At 41.0% G+C, this 18,818-nt stretch overlaps 1 protein-coding gene across 14 annotated transcripts in view; it reads left to right on the top strand.

Annotated features, from left to right (window-relative positions):
* Gpatch8 (G-patch domain containing 8) overlaps positions 1-18,818 on the top strand; it is an 86,076-nt gene that overhangs the window by 44,710 nt on the left and 22,548 nt on the right. For 6 of the 14 annotated variants that reach the window (XM_076543437.1, XM_042282900.2, XM_076543438.1 and 3 more), the window contains 5 exons: positions 3,170-3,238; positions 3,532-3,576; positions 5,393-5,460; positions 6,221-6,307; positions 9,341-9,484. In XM_076543437.1, the coding sequence (XP_076399552.1) occupies positions 5,434-5,460; positions 6,221-6,307; positions 9,341-9,484 (258 nt within the window). In that variant the 5' untranslated portion in view covers positions 3,170-3,238; positions 3,532-3,576; positions 5,393-5,433. The remainder of the gene's footprint in view (positions 1-3,169; positions 3,239-3,531; positions 3,577-5,392; positions 5,461-6,220; positions 6,308-9,340; positions 9,485-18,818) is intronic. The other 8 variants (XM_006970586.4, XM_076543442.1, XM_076543440.1 and 5 more) reach the window with 2 other exon arrangements.

The raw sequence follows: 18,818 nt of genomic DNA, 5'->3' as shown, positions 1-18,818 counted from the left end.
TCTGAATTTTTAAACGTCTAGAAATCCACTTTTTGTGTTTGTTTGTTTGTGTCTCTACCTCCTGAGTGATGGGACTAAAGGCCTGCACCACCATTATGCCTGACCAGGAGTGTGATGTGTATGTTTGAATGCCGTGGCATGTGTGTGGTCAGAGGACAACTTGGTGTAGTTAGTTTTCTCCCTTCACTTTGACATAGGTCAGGCTTCACAGTAAGCATTTTACCTTCTGAATGAACTATTTTGTCCAACCACAACCACATCACTTCAGATCATAACATTCCACCTTGGTTCCTAAAGACTCATAATCAAAGGTGTATTTAGTTCATCTCTTAAAAGTCCCCATAGTCTTTAACAGTCTCACCACAGTTCAAAAGTCCAAAGGCGGTCTCTGCACAGAAACCCCATGAAACAAAGTCAGATTTGTATACTTCCGTAGGCAGTGGCACAGAGTAAACAGTTCTGTTCCAAACCATTCCAAACTAAGAAATGCAGGCATAGCACAGAAAGACTGGAAGAAATGATGCAGCTCCAGGTCCAGTGTCTGGGGCTTATGACAGAATCATCTGGGCTTCAGAGTGCTCGAGTAACCTGTTGCTTGCTGTAGGTCTGCCTCTTAGAGAACACACACAGCCCTTCTGGGCCAGCTCCATTCCATACCTGCAGTTTTCCTCTAGGGATTTCCTGTGGTTTCCATTGCAACTTAGACTTCACCTTCATGTGGTGGCTTCTTAGAGACTCTTTGCAAGGGCTCTGAATCTGCCACACCTTGCCTGGTGTCAGCAGCTCTCTCCATGAAACCTTGACACAGGACTGTTACTTACCCAACATATTATCTTTCATGCCTGCACAGCATGTACTGTGTGGTTGATATTGACAAGGTCGGCTGCTACCTTGGGAAGCAGCCTGTCCCCTTGGACCACAGTTGTAGTATTCACTGTATGCTGACCCTGGGAAAACACTTCCTAGATGATTGTGCCTATTATGGTTTTTGGGTTTTTGTTAGTTTTTGAGATAAGGTTTCATTGTATAGCCCTGGACAACTTTAAACTTATTATGTTTAGACCTAGCTGACTTGTAATTCTTGGCTGACCTCCTGCCTCTGCTTCCCAGGTATTATAAACATGTGCCACCATATCTGGAGAAGGATCAGTTTTCAGAAATATTTCTGAGCATGGGATATAGCTGATTCAGTAAAGTACTTGAAGGACCCGAGTTGGATCCCTAGAACCCAGCTTACAGAAAACTGGTTTGGGTATCCTTGTAGTCCCAGTGCTGGGGAAGCAAACATGTAGATCCTTTGGATTGAATAGCTAGGTAGGCTGCATGGTAAGCTCCATAAGAGACTTTTTCTCAAAAACCAAGTTGAATAGTACCTGAGGAACAATACCAGCAGGTGTCCTGTGGCCGCTTTAGACATGTGCACCTGCACATAACACATGCAGCCTTGGACTTGCACACACAGATGGTTTTGAAGCCTTGCAATGACTGTGTTGAGTTCAGCAGTCTTCTGTATAGTGATTTAAATTCATAAAGTTTGCTTTGTTTGTGACCACTTTCGATCTGTATGACCATTCTGAAAATAGAGAATAGCCATCTGCTCATAATCTCCTGTGGTTGTAAAAAGGCGCTAACTGTTTAGTTATCAGAGGAAAGGAGATATAGCCCAGCCTTGGGAGACAGAGGCAGGTGGATCTCTGTGAGTTTGAGGCCACCTTGGGCTACAGAGTGAGTTCCAGGACAGGCGCAAAGCTACACAGGGAAACCCTGTATCAAAAAGCAAAACAATAATTGAAGTGATGCATACAGACTGTTGAAATCTTTATAATGCCTTTATTTTGGATTGTGAGCTAATCATGTACTGTGCTCAATGCTGAATTAATTATAGAACTATAGTTCTGATCCATGGAGTTTAAGGTTGTCACTGTGTATGCACATTCTTTGTTGTAGTGATGGTGATTCTCATCACTTTCGTTTTTTGACATCAGGTCTCACTCTCCAACTCTGACTGACCTAGCACTCACTGTGTAGCCCAGGCTGGTCTCAGGTTTGCTGCACTTCTCATCCCACAGCCTCCACGGTGCTTCCTGGCGTGAGTCACCATGCCTGGCTGTTTTGCAGTTCTTTGATTAAAGATAGTCACATAAGGCCAGCTTGCAGGGCAAATAAGCCAGCTAACTGCCCAACAGCTCATCTCCGTAAGTTGGGCCTAGTGAAAGACATAATAAAAATGTTCTTAATAGTTTAGTAGAAATTAAATAAAAATTTCCATGCTTCGAATATAAGGAAGTGACTTGACTTTAGCTCAGTGTTGTATAAAGAAGTTGGCTGTTTGAGGGAATACACACTTTAACTACTGCTGCTTGTCTTAAAATTTTTTTTTGATCATTTCAAATTGTTACTTATTCTAAGTTATTCTTTTTATGGTTTATTTTTATTTTATGTGCATTGGTGTTTTGCATGTGTGTCTGTGTGAGAGACTCAAATCCCCTGGAACTGAAGTTACAGACAGGTGTGTGTATAGACAACTGCCATCTGGGAATTGAACCCAGGTCCTCTGGAAGAGCAGTCAGTGCTCTTAACTGCTGAGCCATCTCTCCAGCCCCCTCTAAGTGATATTCTTTATGATAGGATCAATCATTGATTGGAAATGAATAAGTAAGGGGATTTTTTAGAAAACATGGTACAATCTCTTCCTGCATATATTCTTTCCTTCTGTGATTTTTTTCCTTGGTTGTATAGTCACTTTAATAATAAGAAATTATTGCTTCATGTAAGCAGTGATTTCATCTTCAGATTGTTTTGTAATTTGGATCTTTTCTGTGAGTTAACTCTGCAGAAATTATAAATGATACTTCTTTTGAGGTTTTTTTTTCCTGAATTCTTTTTCAAAGATTGATCTAGTTATGTACAGAAGCATAAATGTTGGTGACAAAGTATTTTAATAGGAAGCAAAGATTGAGTAGAGCTGCTTAGTTTTACTCATTCTTAACAGAACATAGTTCTTTAAACACTGACTATCTAAAGTTGTTTTCTAGACTTCTGATTATTAACTATTTTAAAAAGGTCTTGAAACCCTGTCAGCCAGGCTCCTTATACTTCTTTTGTGAAAAGAAATGACTTGGTCAGTGTCTGGTTGATCCCATCCAGTCTTTACTGTGATTTATTTAAGGAGTCCCATCTTGGACCTGAATACTGATTTGCCAGAACGAATAAGTTAGATGAAAGACTGGAAGCTAGAGTAAGTTTTCTCCCTTTCAACAGACTGACATCCCAGCCCATCCCCCATCCCTGCCTTGTTGAAGAGGAGATTAGAGTGTTCATGTTCTCAAGTAGCATTACAAAAATCTCACACCCCATCCTGACCAGTACAGAAACAGCTGCTCTAGCACAAAATGTCCTTCCTCTGTCCTCACTGATATTGGGGGAGGGACAAAGCCCAATGGTACTTCACCCTGGTCCTGACTGCCTGCTAGAAGGCCTGTTTCCTCCCCTGATGGTCTCTGCCTAACAAACGGTGTTTCTTTTTTACAGCGTTATGACCCTGGACTTGTTGTGGTGATGGTAAACTTAGCAGTGGTAATTGCGTATTTTCAGATGAATTACTCCTCTGTCATCAGCGCACCAATGTTAGGCTTCCTCTCTCTGTTGTAGCCTCATCCTTCTGCTTGGTCTTTTCATTTTCCTTTCCTTTCCTTATGCAACTTGTCTGATACCTGTTCATTAAAGGGTACTGTTAAGAAGGGATGTATCCATGTTAGAACCGCCAAGAATCAGCTAGAATATTAAATTCTAATACTGTCAAAAAACTTGATTTCCCCACCCCCAGTGTAATGGGCACTAGCACTTGCTACTGCAATTTACAAATAAGTTAAAACAAACTTTGACTGCCTTAGAAGGCAAAAGCACTAACGCAGAATTTATAAACAGGGGTTTACAGAGGTAATCAATCTGTACCAAACTTTGTTGATTCCTCCAAAATAAATTCTGACCAATCCAAAAAAAAATTCTAAAATAAATTTCTTTGATGTTTCTTTTCAATTGTTTCATTGGACTATTTGTTTTTACCAGTAAATCCCTGAATGAGACGTTATGAAAGTGATATTGCACCTAGGAAGTCATTTTTATAACCTGTCTTCTTTACCTTGGTCCTTTTGCTAAAGATTGCAGTCACTGCTTATTTATTATACCATTGGGCAGAAGAGAACACTACATTTTCATCTTGTTTGACTGGCAGCCTCGGGAATATCTAGTAGAAGACTTCTAGAAGGGGTTTTTGTTTTCCTGGCAAAAGATTTTCATTAATATTGGGTGGGGTTTTTGTTTTGTTTTTAACTTTGATGACAATTGCTTTTTTCTATCTACTTATTGTTTAAAAACAATAATGGGATCTTGTTGATAAGCAGTTAAACTTCTGCGTTTGTTTTTCAGTATGATTTAAAGATAAAAAGTACAAATCTTTCTTTGATAATACCTAAGATTTAACCTGACAAAACTAAAATTTCTTGCCCAAAGGTATAATAATATATATGTGTGTGTGTATGTGTGTGTGTGTGTGTGTATAACAACAACAAAAACAAGACGAAAAACAATTGTTTACACCAGCCTGAGTGAAATGATGAGGGAAGTAAACATTGTGTTTTTTCACTAAAGGTGTACCCTGGGTAAGGTAAGTCCTTCTCAGTTACATCACAATGAACAGCGCAAGTTGTGATGTAAACCAGCTGTGGTAGTCAAGTGCTTGTCTGCCCCATTTGCTTTGTTTGGCTGGTTATGAGTGGATTAAATATAAATTTATTTCCAAAAAAATCTCCAGTATAGATCAATTAGTTGAAAGTCAATTTTCTTCGCAACTAGTCCTTTTCACAGCTTACCAGTTACCATCCAAAGCCAGTGGCAAATTCATTCTAGGAAATGAGACCTTAGGCACCAGTTTTAAAATAAAACCAGTCTTGTCCCTAAGGGCAAGTAGCTGTTGTTTTTTCATTTCAAGTTTTCCTTTGATTGAAAGTGGTCTTTTGAAAAACAAAAATTTAAGCATACTGATTTATAATTGTATCAATTTCCTCTGTTTGAAATGCACTCTTTTCTTCCCCCTATTCAAGCGGTTAGTTAAGATATATCCATCACCAGTTTTAAGGGATGACATCCATTCCCTTTGCTTTGCCATAGTTACCTGGAGTTCTCTCCTGCTAGGAGGTCAACCAACATGATTTGTTGAGTTTAATCCAGGGAAGGAAGGCTTGGATGGAAGCTGTGAGAATGGCTTTTGTTTGGTTCACTGTAGCTTTCTGGTCTCTGCACTCCAAGGCAAGATCTAACCACCCAAACCTAGTGTTAAAGTGACTGTTGGTCTAATTGTGTGTCTCAACTTGATTCTGTGTTCCTGTTACAGGGAGAACAGACCCTATTCCAATCGTTGTCAAGTATGATGTCATGGGCATGGGTCGTATGGAAATGGAGGTAAATTGGTCTCATTAAGCATTTTATGGGATGTATAAAATTGGCATTAACTTCAAACTTAGATATCAGTGTAAGCATTTATTTATCAGATGAACATAATTTTAATTTTTCTTTGGTCAATTAAAAATATATTTTATTAGCCGGGCAGTGGTGGTGCACGCCTTTAATCCCAGCACTCGGGAGGCAGAGCCAGGCGGATCTCTGTGAGTTCGAGGCCAGCCTGGGCTACCAAGTGAGCTCCAGGAAAGGCGCAAAGCTACGCAGAGAAACCCTGTCTCAAAAAACCAAAATATATATATATTTTATGTTTTCATTTTGTGCTATTTTTGAAGCACAGAAGATATAAATACTGCCCCTGTTTTAACTGGGTTGTAAACATTGAGTTTTCCCAGTATTATACAGAAAGACCAGGTCAGGCTCTGGTACTTGTTTTAATTTAATAGACAGTGTTGTTCTGTGCTTAAAACACTAGAAACTCTGCCCATGTACAGTTATATACAGCTATTATCCGAGATACCTTCTTTCTGTTGTCTGAAATGTTGGTGATGAATATTGAACTGAAGCCTTGTTATCAACAGTTGGGTCTATTAGGACTGTCAGGAGAGAGATTAAGGAACTTACTTGGCTTGCTGTTTTCTGTGACAGGACAGTGAAGCAAAAACTAGCAGAAAAAAACACAAGCTTCTTGCTTTCCAACAGCAATACACTAATTCTGGGGTACTTTAGGAAATAAGAATAAATATGTCTTATTTTTGTCAAGCTGGATTATGCCGAAGATGCTACCGAACGGCGTCGTGTCCTAGAAGTAGAAAAAGAAGACACAGAAGAGCTGAGACAAAAGTACAAGGTACCTTAAACACAGGCACTGCTGTTTGAGAATGTCATACAGAGAAGAGGTGGTCTTTTTTGATGAAAAGGGTCTCCTTGACTGACAGCATTTATTTACATTTGGTGGTGATTTGTGTTAATCTCAATTTGCAGTTACTTTTTATTTACTACTATAGTAAAAATTATGTGTGTTGGACAAATGACATTATGTTTGAAAATATTAGTCCCAGACAATACATAGAAAATCAAATAGTAGCAGCAGAAAAATGATGAAGAGTCCCTGAATGCTTTCCTTTAAAAAAAAAAGAAAAAGAAAAATGGATGATGGTATTTTTGCGGGGCTGGCATTCATTTTATGTAATGCCACAGTGTACATGGCAATCAGAGAACAACTATCAAGAGTTGGTTTTTTCCACCCAAAGATCAACCTCAGATCTCTGGCTTAGCAGCAGGTGGCCTTACCTGCTGAGCTGTCTTCACCAACCCTGAATGAGGTATTTTATTGTAACAAATTAAGAATTTTCTTTTTCATTGTTAATTATACTCACTACTAAAGCATAGATTTATCTCTCCATGTGGACATCAAGTTGAATTATTTTTCCTTTTTTTCTTTTTGTTTGTTTTTGTTTTTCAAGATAGGGTTTCTCTGTGTGACAGCCCTAACTGTCCTGGAACTCACTTTGTAGACCAGGCTAGCCTTGAACTCACAGAGAACCACCTACCTCTGCCTTCCCAGCACTTGGGAGGCAGAGGCAGGCGGATCTCTGTGAGTTGGAGGCCAGCCTGGGCTACAGAGTGAGTTCCAGGACAGGCTCCAAAAGAGGCCAGGCAAGGTACTAGACATGACAGCACACACTTATAATCCCAAGCAACACCTAGGATCACTCACAGGAGGAGATTGTCTCAGAAAAGAAAAAAAAGGGGAGGGGGGCTTAGGAGATGGTTCAGTGTGTGAAGCGCTTACCAATGCCAGATGTGCAGATGTGGCAGCGCATGTCTGTGATCTCAGTGCCCCTGTGGGGAAATAGGAAACAGTGACAAGATAATGCCTGGAAGCTTGTGGACCGTCTAGCCTGGTACATTTGGCAAGTGTGACACCTGTCCCAAACAAGGTGGAAGGTAAGGATAGACATCCAAGGTTGTTCTCTGACCTCCTTGCATTCAACATACTTAAACATGTTCCACATATATGCAAACAAAACATATGGTTTGATGTTTTGGTTTTTTGAGACAGGGTTTCTCTGTGTAGCTTTGGAGCGTGTCCTGGATCTCACTCTGTAGCTTAGGTTGGCCTCGAACTCACAGAGATCCGCCTGCCTCTGCCTCCTGAGTGCTGGGATTAAAGGTGTGTGCTACCACACCTGGCTAGGTTCATTTTTATTTTTATTTATTTATTTGTTTATTTTTTAATTCGGAGCTGAGGACCGAACCCAGGGCCTTGTGCTTGTGCACTGTACCCCTGAGCTAAATCCCCAACCTCACTAGGTTCATTTTTAAATGAATAGAAACTGCAGAAGAATTACAGATCTACAGTTTATTTTATCTGTTGTAAAATTCTAAAATGATTGTTCTTAAAGAACTTGGGATTTTCACTGCTCACTATTAGAACCTAATCAGTCATGAATAAAAATTGTAGTACACATCTATGTAGTACGGTTTATTTATTTAACAAAATGATTGGGCAGTTGCCTTTCTCTTCCCTCCAAATTATATGTCTTGCCTATCTGATCCTCTTTATAGCTCGTTCTGTTTTTCATGCCTTTAAATATTTTTAGAGATTTTTAAATTACATGTACTTGCTCTGTGTGTGTCTGTGTCTGTCTTTCTGTCCCTGTCCAAGTCCAATTCCATGTCTGTCCATGTGCATGCCCTGACATACCTGTGAAGGTCAGAGCGCAGCCATAAAATGATTGATACTGTGTAGGTCCTCTGGGTGTCACACTCAGGTCTGGTGGCAACTGTCCCTTTTCCTGTCTTCAGATACTGAACCAGGCATGGTGACATGTACCTGTAATCCAAAAATTTGGATTACCTCAAGGATGATTGCCTCAAGGTCAAAGCCAGCTTTAGCTACACAATTTTAGGCCAGACTGGGCTATCGTGTGAATGGCAATCTCAAAACAATAATAGCACACACACACACACACACACCAATTAATTAATTAATTGAAAAAGATATTAAATATGTCTTGGTTTTTTTTTTTTTTTTTATTTTGATTTTTTTTTTTTTTTTTTTTGATTTTGATTTTTTGTTTTTCGAGACAGAGTTTCTCTGTGTAGTTTTGGTGCCTACCCTGGATCTCACTCTGTAGACCAGGCTGGCCTTGAACTCACAGAGATCCATCTGCCTCTGCCTCCCGAGTGCTGGGATTAAAGGTATGTGCCACTGCTCTCCGGGGGTTGGTTGGTTGGTTTGTTTGTTTGTTTGTTTGTTTTTAATGTTGAACCTAACCTTGAGTCCTTTGGATAGACCTCACTCTTGGTGTGTAATCTTGTTTAGTATGTGTTCTATTCCAGCTGCTGGTTTAAAAGTAAAAAATAGTGGCATAATGGGGCTGGAGAGAGATGGCTTAACAGTTAAGGGCACCTGATATTCTCAAAAAGGACCTGGATTCAGTTTCCCTGTACCTACATGGCAACTCACAATTGCCTGTAACTTCATTTCCAGGGATCTGAACTCACTCTCTAGGCCCTGGCCCTGTGTACTAGGGATAGCTTTGAACTCAAGGCAACCTTGTCAGTCTGAGGTGTATTATGAGCATGACCAACACTATGCCTGGTTAAAATTGTGCCTTATATTGAATCTAGTTGGTTTTTGGTCAAGGACAAAATGGGGAATGGTCTTGTTTACTGTTGCCAAAAGGGAAATAAAATTACACACGCTTGAACACTTGCTAGTGCATATATAAATTGTTAACTCTACCAAATTGCCCTTTGTGTTTTATCCAGTGTCATTGAATTTTATGGAAAGTTATTTTTCTCTCTACTTGAGCAATAACTGTCTAAATCCCACTGAGTTTATTTCTTGTTTGTATTTTGTGATTCTTAACAGGATTATGTTGATAAAGAAAAGGCGATCGCAAAAGCCTTAGAAGATCTTAGAGCGAACTTTTACTGTGAACTCTGTGATAAACAGTATCAGAAACATCAGGAATTTGACAACCACATTAACTCTTATGATCACGCACACAAGCAGGTAAGGGATAACTACTTGGTACCAAGAAAAAATATTCTTAATGGTTATAACTTGATGCTTATGAGTGTGACTGGTTTCTTGTGTCAGCCAGTCCTTATTTTTGGCCACCTGATTCACTAGGTTTTTTTCCCATGGGAACTATCCCAACCTAGACTCTCTCTTCTCCCTGCCACTCCATCACCCTTTTCAGTAGAATAATCAAGTGTGAGTTTCTTAAACCTTAGGTAATATTTGTGACTTTGATCAGTTTCAGATTTTTTTTTTTTTTTTTTGGTTTTTCGAGACAGGGTTTCTCTGTGTAGCTTTGCGCCTTTCCTGGAACTCACTTGGTAGCCCAGGCTGGCCTCGAACTCACAGAGATCCGCCTGGCTCTGCCTCCCGAGTGCTGGGATTAAAGGCGTGTGCCACCACCGCCCGGCCAGATTTTTTTTTAATAAGGCGGTTGAGCTACGGACCACTAAAAGAGCTTTATGTCAGTTTCTCTCCTTTTCTCAACATGTTAAACTGGTGGTCTTCTGAACCTCTGAATGTAAGAGTTCAAGTTTGAGAGCTGGAGAGATGGCTCAGTGGTTAAGAGCATGGACTGCTATTCCAGAGGACCTGAGTTCAATTCCCAGCACCCATATGACAGCTCACAGCTGTCTGTGACTCTAGTTCCAGTTCCATAATCAAAAACACCAATGCACATAAAATATAAATAAACAAACAAATAAATAAATAAATAGTTCAAGTTTTAATGGCTACTATTTCCTGTCAGTAAGTCATTTTGTTATTCCATATACCTTGGAAAGTGACTAAATCCTGAAGAATAATAAAATTAGATAGCAAACCCTCCTTGTCTTAATTAGAGTTTCTGTTATGAGGAAACACCATGGCCAAAAGCAATTTAGGGAAGAAAGGGCTTATTTCCTAGGTAACAGTTCATCACTTGAAGCGAGGGCAGGAACCTGGAGCAGGAGCTGGTGCAGAGGCCATGGGGGAGTGCTGCTCACTGACTTGTTCCTCAGGGTTACCCAGTTTGCTTTCTTAGAACACCCAGGACCACCTTCTTAGGCTCTTGGTAGTTACTTCAATTCAAGTGCTTTTAAACGAGTAAGGTCTTGCTAAATGGCTCAGGAACTCCCTATGTAGACCGAGCTGGTCTTGAGCTTATGGTGGCCCTCCTGCCTACCCCACACATGCCCACCCAGTGTTAGAATTGCTGGGCTATCTCCCTAGCTTTCAAAGTTGATTTTTAAGAGGAAAGACTTTCTATGCAAAATATTTAGGAAAAGTGCCAAACTAATAAAATTTATATTGACATTAATACCTCAATGATACAGCTCTCAATTTAAGTGTAATAGAAATTGTTATAACTTTAATTCTTAGATTTTGACATTCTCATTCATTCTCCTACATATTTTATTGGCAGATTTGCTTTACTACTCTTAATAATTACAGGAGTTATCATCTTGGAGATAACTCCCTCAGGGGGCGCTTAGCAGTTTTTATCTGGACACATTTCAGGCTGCCTTAACTAGGAGGTGATACTTCTTGCGATCAAGTTGAGTGGAATTCAAAGATACTGTTAAATATCCTACAGTGCACAACACCTTAAAATAAAGACTTACCTGGCTCAGAATTGCAATCACTAGTGCTGAGGTCAACTATTGAAAACCTTCAAATATATGATTATTATTTCACACTCGCTTAGCACAAATTATAATCATTTTACATTTCTGGTTATCATACACATTTATAAAGAGCTCATCTCAATTCAAAGTGTTTACTTATAATTGTTTTTAGATCAAAAAATATATATATAAAATTAAGAATGTGGGGATCTGGGGAGATGGTTCAGATGGTAAGGCACCTGCTGTGCAAAGCATGAGGACTGGATTGGATTTTTACACCCATGTAAAAGGCAGGCAGGTGTAGTAGCATGTGCATAATCCCAGGAGACAGGGAGTCCCAGGAGCAAGTTGACTAGCCAGACTAGCCAAAATGGTGAGACCCCCTCCCTAAGCATGTAAGGTGGGGAGTGACTAAGGAAGACATCCTCCGTCAACCTGGAGTCTCCACGTGTCCTACACCATGGACACATAACACTTCTCTCAATTCTTTATCTGAGGATTGGCAGATTGCTCATCGAGTAAGTGCTTATAGCACAAGCACGATACTATGGATTCTGATCCCCAGCACCCATGTACAAAGTAGGCATGGCAGCCTGCACCTATAATTTCTGTGCTGAAGAGGCAGACAGTTTTATCCCAGGGTTTCAACCAGCCTCACTAATTAGCAGGTTCAATGACAGATCATGTCTCACAAAATAAGATAGGAGGTGATAAAGACAACTTACACTAACCTCTAGTATCTATATGTGCATACATACACATACATATATAATACATAAAATTAGGAATTTCTTACAGAGAATTCATTAATACTGTCTACTAATATATAATATGTTTGAGAGCCCTGATTTGGAAAGATCTTTAGCTGTATGATTCACAAATGCATATTAGTTCATTCCTTCACCTAAATTAGAAGTACACTTTACATATTAAAAGGCCTGAGACCTGTTTTCAGTAGGTGAAGGCAGGAACATTTTGAATTTGAAGCCAGCCTGGGCTACATAGAAAGAAGTTTCTAGCCGGGCGGTGGTGGCGCACGCCTTTAATCCCAGCACTCGGGAGGCAGAGCCAGACGGATCTCTGTGAGTTCGAGGCCAGCCTGGGCTACCAAGTGAGCTCCAGGAAAGGCGCAAAGCTACGCAGAGAAACCCTGTCTTGAAAAACCAAAAAAAAAAAAAAAAGAAAGAAAGAAAGAAAGAAGTTTCTGTCTCTAAATACAAAGCAAAACAAAAGAACCGTTGTAGTATATATGAATTTGATTTTTTTTGTTTTATTTTTATTAAAATGTTACTCATTTTGCTGAAAAGTAGACCATGTCATCTTTCTTCATATTCTTGTCTTTCTACAAATTGTAAAATCTCAAAAGAGCATATTATATAGCAACAAAAAAGTCATAAATTTTTATTTTATAATTCCAGCTGTTCTCTACTCAAGTTCGTCCTTCCTTCTTTCCTTCCTTCCTTCCTTCCTTCCTTCCTTCCTTCCTTCCTTCCTTCCTTCCTTCCTTCCTTCCTTCCTTCCTTCATTTTCTCTCTTTTTGAGAGAGGGTGTTAACTGTGTAAAACAATGCTGGCCTTGAACTTGTGATCCTCTTGTTTCAGCCTCTAGAGTGCTGTGGTTAAAGGCTTACCTTGCCTTGCCTGACCTGTATTTAAAGTTTGTAAAGAACTATTAGTTGACTTTGGTACAGCCCAGGTAAATAACCCCTGATAGGAGATAGGATCTTGTATTCTGTTCCTCCTCAGTGGGCATGAGCTTACAACTGGGCCTGCATTTTTACAAATTGGTGCTCTAAAATTATAAAGGCACCCTTTGTTGCCTTCCAGCAAGACACAGGATTGTTATAACGCTGAGGTCAAAGGTAAGTACTTTACTCCATATTAATTTTTCCTAGCTTGCATCTCCTATCAAATTTTCACTATTAAAACTTTGGAGAAAAGCTTTATTCGTGGTGAACTAAAATAGGCAGGTCCTGGGAAATACTTTTACCTTTTTTTTTCCCCCTCGGAGCTGAGGACCAAACCTAGGGCCTTGACCTTGCTAGGCAAGCACTCTACCACTGAGCTAAATCCTCAACCCCGCTTTTACCTTTCGTAAGGTCCAATTTCTAAAAAAAGAAAAGGCATGATTACTCTCATTTGTGATCTTTTTTTAAGGAATGGGAGAGGAAGGTGTTAAATGCTTCTGTTGGCTAGCTCTTCTCAAATTATCTAAGATTTTGTGATGTACATAAATGTTGAGACTCTGCTTAAAATTTCTACATGTAAAAGTTAGGCATTGTGATTCTAATTCTCGTGCTCTGTTTTATCACCTTTGAAATCTCCAGTGATGAAGCCAGCCATCCTTGAAGAAATAACCCAATATATGATTACTTATTAAGTTCTGACATGTGGGGCTGGAGAGATGGCTCAGAGGTTAAGAGCACTGACTGCTCTTCCAGAGGTTCTGAGTTAATTCCCAGCAACCACATGGTGACTCACAACCATCTGTAATGAGATTTGGTGCCCTCTTCTGGCGTGCAGGCAGGCAGAACACTGTATACATAATAAATAAATAAATCTTAAAAAAAAAAAAGAGGAGGAGGAGAAAAGAAAAAAAAGTTCTGGCATGCTTGAGTGCTCAATAAACATCAACACTGATCATGTCTGAGCCTCGATGTTTTAGTTGCAAGCTACAGTTAAATTCAAAACTAGAGATTTTTCCAGCCCCCCTTCCTTGCCCTTTTAATTATTTTACATATCTTTTAAAAATGTTTGTCTCTGGGGCTGGAGAGATGGCTCAGAGGTTAAGAGCACCGACTGCTCTTCCAGAGGTCCTGAGTTCAATTCCCAGCAACCACATGGTGGCTCACAACCATCTGTAGTGAGATCTGGTGCCCTCTTCTGTATACATAATAAATAAATTTAAAAAAAAACCTATAAAAAAATGCTTGCTGATAGATGTAAAACCTCAAATTTGGACTGCAAGGGATCTTCTTCCCAGAGTGAGTCTGTAGCAGCGCCTTACTAGTGATCAGTGGGGTGGAGGGGCAGCCCAGTGCAAGTGTTGTGTCCAGAGCCCTCTGTCTGCTCTTCAGTACTGCCAACAAACAACAAAAGTCAAGTCTCTCACTGTCACACGTTTCTCCTCAACCTGCTTGGGACTCCCCATCTTACCCTCTATTTGTGTCACCAGGTGCCTTAGAATACAGTGAGCCGAAGATTACAACTTAATCTCCACAGACTGTTTGGCTTAGTCTTTCTGGTGTAGGTTTTTCTCAACTGAAAAAAGTCTGAGTCACGTGCACACACTTGTAGTTACTGATGCAGAAACTTGGGGCCAGCAGCCTGGCAGTAAGGCCTCTTCCAGGTTTCTGTTTGATTTGTTTATTAGTTCTGTTGTTGCTGTTATTTAATTAGACAGAGTTCTGACTATGTAGTTGAACTTCTGATCCATCTGCTGGGGTTACAGATAGGAACCTACCATGCTTTAAAGCCCACCTCTTAAAATACCTACAACTGCTCAGTAAGTCAACTGTTGGCTTGTCTTGGACTATCTGAGGACATTGAGTTTATATTTCAACAAACCTTGATTACAGCCAAGTAGTTGGTGTCTCTTGCTCACTCTCCAGTAGCTGTGGGCTTCACATCATCTTTTACAGTCTGTGAGTCATGTTACTCAGACTTCTTGAAACACTTGAGGTTGTGACTCAGGCTTCCTCGCTTCCTTCCTATGTTTCCAAGTTCTGACTGACACCAGGCATACTGAAGCAGCAGCCTCCACACCTTCAGACAGAATAGGGTTTTCTCTGAAGCTTCTTTGTAAGGACTATAGTAGCGTTTTCATTAGAAAAGCCTTTAACCCAGAGAAGTACAGTTAATTTAGTTGGTCTTCAACTACTGGCTCATCATTGAGGGCTTCCCTGCACAGGTGTTTCAGGAAGTTTAAGGGAAAGGCCAGCCATGTAATAGTCAACAGAAAATGTCTCTTGTGTTCTGTACTGTGCTGCAAATGCACACTTTGAAAAATTACTACCAGTGTTTTAGGAAAACAAGATCTTCAAATCATCCTTCCCTCCCTCCCTTCTTCCTTCTTCCTGTCTCCTTCCCCTTCCTTACTTTCTTTCCATCATTTTGTTCTTTTTATTACTCTTGCTGAACTCTAGAGAGCTGGGGCTGTAGACACATACCACTGTACATGAACCTTTTCTTTTGAGAACTAATGTAGCATTCAGTTGTTGGGTTTTTTCTTTCTTTCATTCAATTAAAATATTTTTCACTAAATAAGGAATGTGGCTTGAATTTCTGTGAATATTAGTAGTTCAGCAAAATAACCTACCTTATTTTCAGTTCTTCAGAAGATATACTTTATAATTTTGAGAGGTAAAGCATGCTTTTGAGTCACTTTAAATGATCCAGTATATCCATGTGGTTACACTGTATCTCCCAGCTGGGAGTCTATATTGGATTTTTGTGCAGCGTAGACTTTGCACAGTCCTTGACAAGAGTTTTGCAGTGAAGGTCTATCTGCATTTTCTTGGTTTTCTCACAAAAACTCTTTTTTTTTTCTTCTGAGTTTCAGGTATGTTGCTCCTTTATTTATTTATTTATTTATTTGTAAAATTGTGCTCCTCTTTAGAATTTAAGGGAAAGGAACAAATAAAGTTCACAAAGAGAATTTCATATGAGCATGTAGTGGCAAATGAGCCAAGCCTGATAATCCATTGGGTAATAGCTGAGTTTTGGAAAACCTGACTGATGAAGGCCTGTGTCTTTATAAAAATTACTGTTTTGCCAGACTTGGTAGCATGGTAGAAGCAGTGGATCTCTGTGAGTACAAGGCTAGCTTGTTCAACTTCATAGTGTGTTCCAGGCCAGCCAAGACTGCATAGTGAGACCCTGTTTTGAGGGGGTGGTGGGCTGGGGAATGAGGCTGGAGAGATGGTTCAGCAGTTAAGAATTCCCTGCCCCCACATGGCAGCTTACAACCGTCTGTAACTCCAGTTTCAGGGGACTCAACACCCTCACTTATACATTCATGCAGGAAAAACATCAACAGGCATAAAATAAAAATAAATTTTTTAAAAAAAAGAAAGAAAATTGTTTGAGACAGTATCTTATTTTATAGCCCAGACTCGCCTCAAACTCAGAACAACCTTGCATGGGACCCAGCTTTGCTTTCTAGCACCCTCATCAGGCAGTTGACAACCACACACAACTCCAGTTTTAGGGGACCCAGAGCCCTCTTCTGGCCTCCAAGTTTCCACTGCACACACATGGTGCACATACACAGGCAAAAACACGTTCATATAAAATAGAATAATTTTTTTTAAAGGTAAGCAGAAGAGAAGCAGTATAAACAGTTGTGACCTACTAGATGCTTCTTTGTGACTGAGAAAGTAGTGAGTGAATTCAAAGCCAGCCTGGTTTTGATCCTCTCTCAAAAAGCAAAAAGAAGGCCGCAGACACTACTCAATTGTAGAGCACTTAACCCATCATGAGTGAAGCCTTAAGGTCGAATACTGAAAGGGAAAAGGTTATTTTGGCAATTAATCTCATAAACCTGTTGATACGTCATTGTAATTTTATAATGATGACAGCTGAGGCTCTGAGATAGAAACTCAGTTGACTAGTGATTCGTGGATTGACCTAGGTTTTCCTGACTGAAGTTTTACACTTGCGCCTTTCTGAAAGACAGGAGCAGCTGTATTGAGAACAGCATCTGACAGTCACAGATGAGAACTAGGGCAGGGTGCTGGCAGTGGGGAGGGCTGGTCTGGGTCTCAGGAGGGGAGGGGCCAGCAGAGACTCGGGGAAAGGAGTTCTTTGACCTCAAGTGGGGAAGAGAGTCTTGGAGTCATGTAAGGAAAATATGAGTCTTAACCGACGTCTTGGAGCCAGTGAGGTGACTCAGAGCAGATAAGGGGCTGCTGCCCAGCGTTATGACACAGTCAGTCCCTGGGACCCCATAGGAGGAAGGGCAGAGCCAAGTCATGCCGAGGCCTATACACACAAAGGCATAATAAATACATACATACATAAACGTTTGTCCGTTTCTGTCAGAATGTCACCATCTGAAAGGTAGCTCTGTGTGTGCTAGGTTTGGGGTGGTTATACACTGTCTCTCAGGTGTGTCTTAGACTTGTGAAGGTCTAATTTCTACCCTAAGACTCCAGGCTTCACTGAAGTTGGTAAGGGTATGAAGGAACATTTGCTGGACTTTATAGAGTACCCAGGTAGGTTTTACGTAGAAGGACGCTTGCAATTTAGATTTGTTGCCTTGACAACATTTTGTTGTGTCTTTCTCTGTCTTTACACCTGTGGCGAGACTTTTGAGTAGACTGTGTTGAGAATGCTGTGGGCTTGATTCTGTTCCTTCATCTTCCAAGAATGGACAGAAACAAGAGTCCTGGCGCACGCCTTTAGTCCCAGCACTCAGGAGGCAGAGGCAGTGGATCTCTTAGTTCTAGGCCAGCCAAGGCTACATAATGATACTTTGTTTCAAAAAACAACAAAAGAGCGGGGAAGAAAACCTAATCCTTATCTGAGGCAGTGAGGAGGCTCCAGGCTTTGATAAAAATGATCATTGTTTTGAACAATGTCCTGTAGTTCTGAAAGACTCCCGAAGGCAGTCTTCCCTCTGGAGAGACCCTCGCCCAGAGATCACACGAGACCACAAGTCAGATGCAAACAGCAAGAGGCTTTATTCAGGAACACGGGTACCCGGGGCAACACAGTCCCTCAAGAAGCTCAAGAGACTGGCGCGCCCACGGGCTGGAGCGGAGGGTTTTTATAGGGTCGGGCAGCAGGAGCACGAGGAGGGCGGGTTCAAACTCAGGGCAACTCATGGTTTACAGGGCTCTGATTGGACGATTCAAATGAGGCCGGGTTCAAACTCAGGGCAGCTCGTGGTTTTTCCCCGAGCTTGACACGCCTGCTTCCTGGCTCCAAGTTGTTTTTCTGACCTTTAGTACCCTTTTCTGGGGCCAGGAGGCCGGCTGTAGACACCCTGCGCTTTTCAGACCTTACTTGAAATGGCGTTAGGCTAAGCTAGTATGCTGGGATCTTTCATTCCCCCATTTTCTTATCTCAGGGAATGGAATCCTCCATTCATGGGGAAGAATAAGGATGTGGCTCCATTTCCACCTGGTTGAGTCGTTGGTATTGTTGGGTCAATACCAAGGTCTGAACAATAGAAACACGTTCCCTGATAAATTGGACAAGTCTGTTTAGGATGCAGGGCCCGAGAGTCAGAAGGAGGAATAAAATCAGAAGGGGCCCAATAAGGGTGGAGATGAGGGTGGTGAGCCAGGGGGACCTTCCAAACCATCCTTCAAACCACCCCTGCTGTTCTTTAAAGAGTTTTTGTCTCTGTTCTAGTCTCTTTCTTAACTTAGCCATGCTATCTCTCACCACCCCAGTATGATCCGCATAGAAGCAACATTCTTCTCTAAGGGCAGCACATAACCCCCCTTCCTGCAGGAAGAGGAGGTCTAATCCCCTCCGGTTCTGCAGAACTACCTCCGACAGGGAGGTGAGTGACTTTTCCAAGGCACTCACGGATTCCTCCAGTGCCTGGATATCGGTATGCATGGCAACCTGGAGTTGTCGGAACTGGTTGGTTTCCATGAGGGCAGTGGTACCTGTGCCTATTCCGGTGGCGATCCCTCCCATTGTTAATCCACCTAGTATCAGGGCCAGGGTTAGTGAGACTGGCTCTCTTTTTATACGGGGGACCCCTGT

This window comes from Peromyscus maniculatus, chromosome 8 (genome assembly GCF_049852395.1).
Source record: "Peromyscus maniculatus bairdii isolate BWxNUB_F1_BW_parent chromosome 8, HU_Pman_BW_mat_3.1, whole genome shotgun sequence".
In the NCBI taxonomy this organism is placed as follows: Eukaryota; Metazoa; Chordata; class Mammalia; order Rodentia; family Cricetidae; genus Peromyscus; species Peromyscus maniculatus.
The sequence above is the reverse complement of the archived record's forward strand: the minus strand, read 5'-3'. Positions and strand labels throughout refer to the sequence as shown.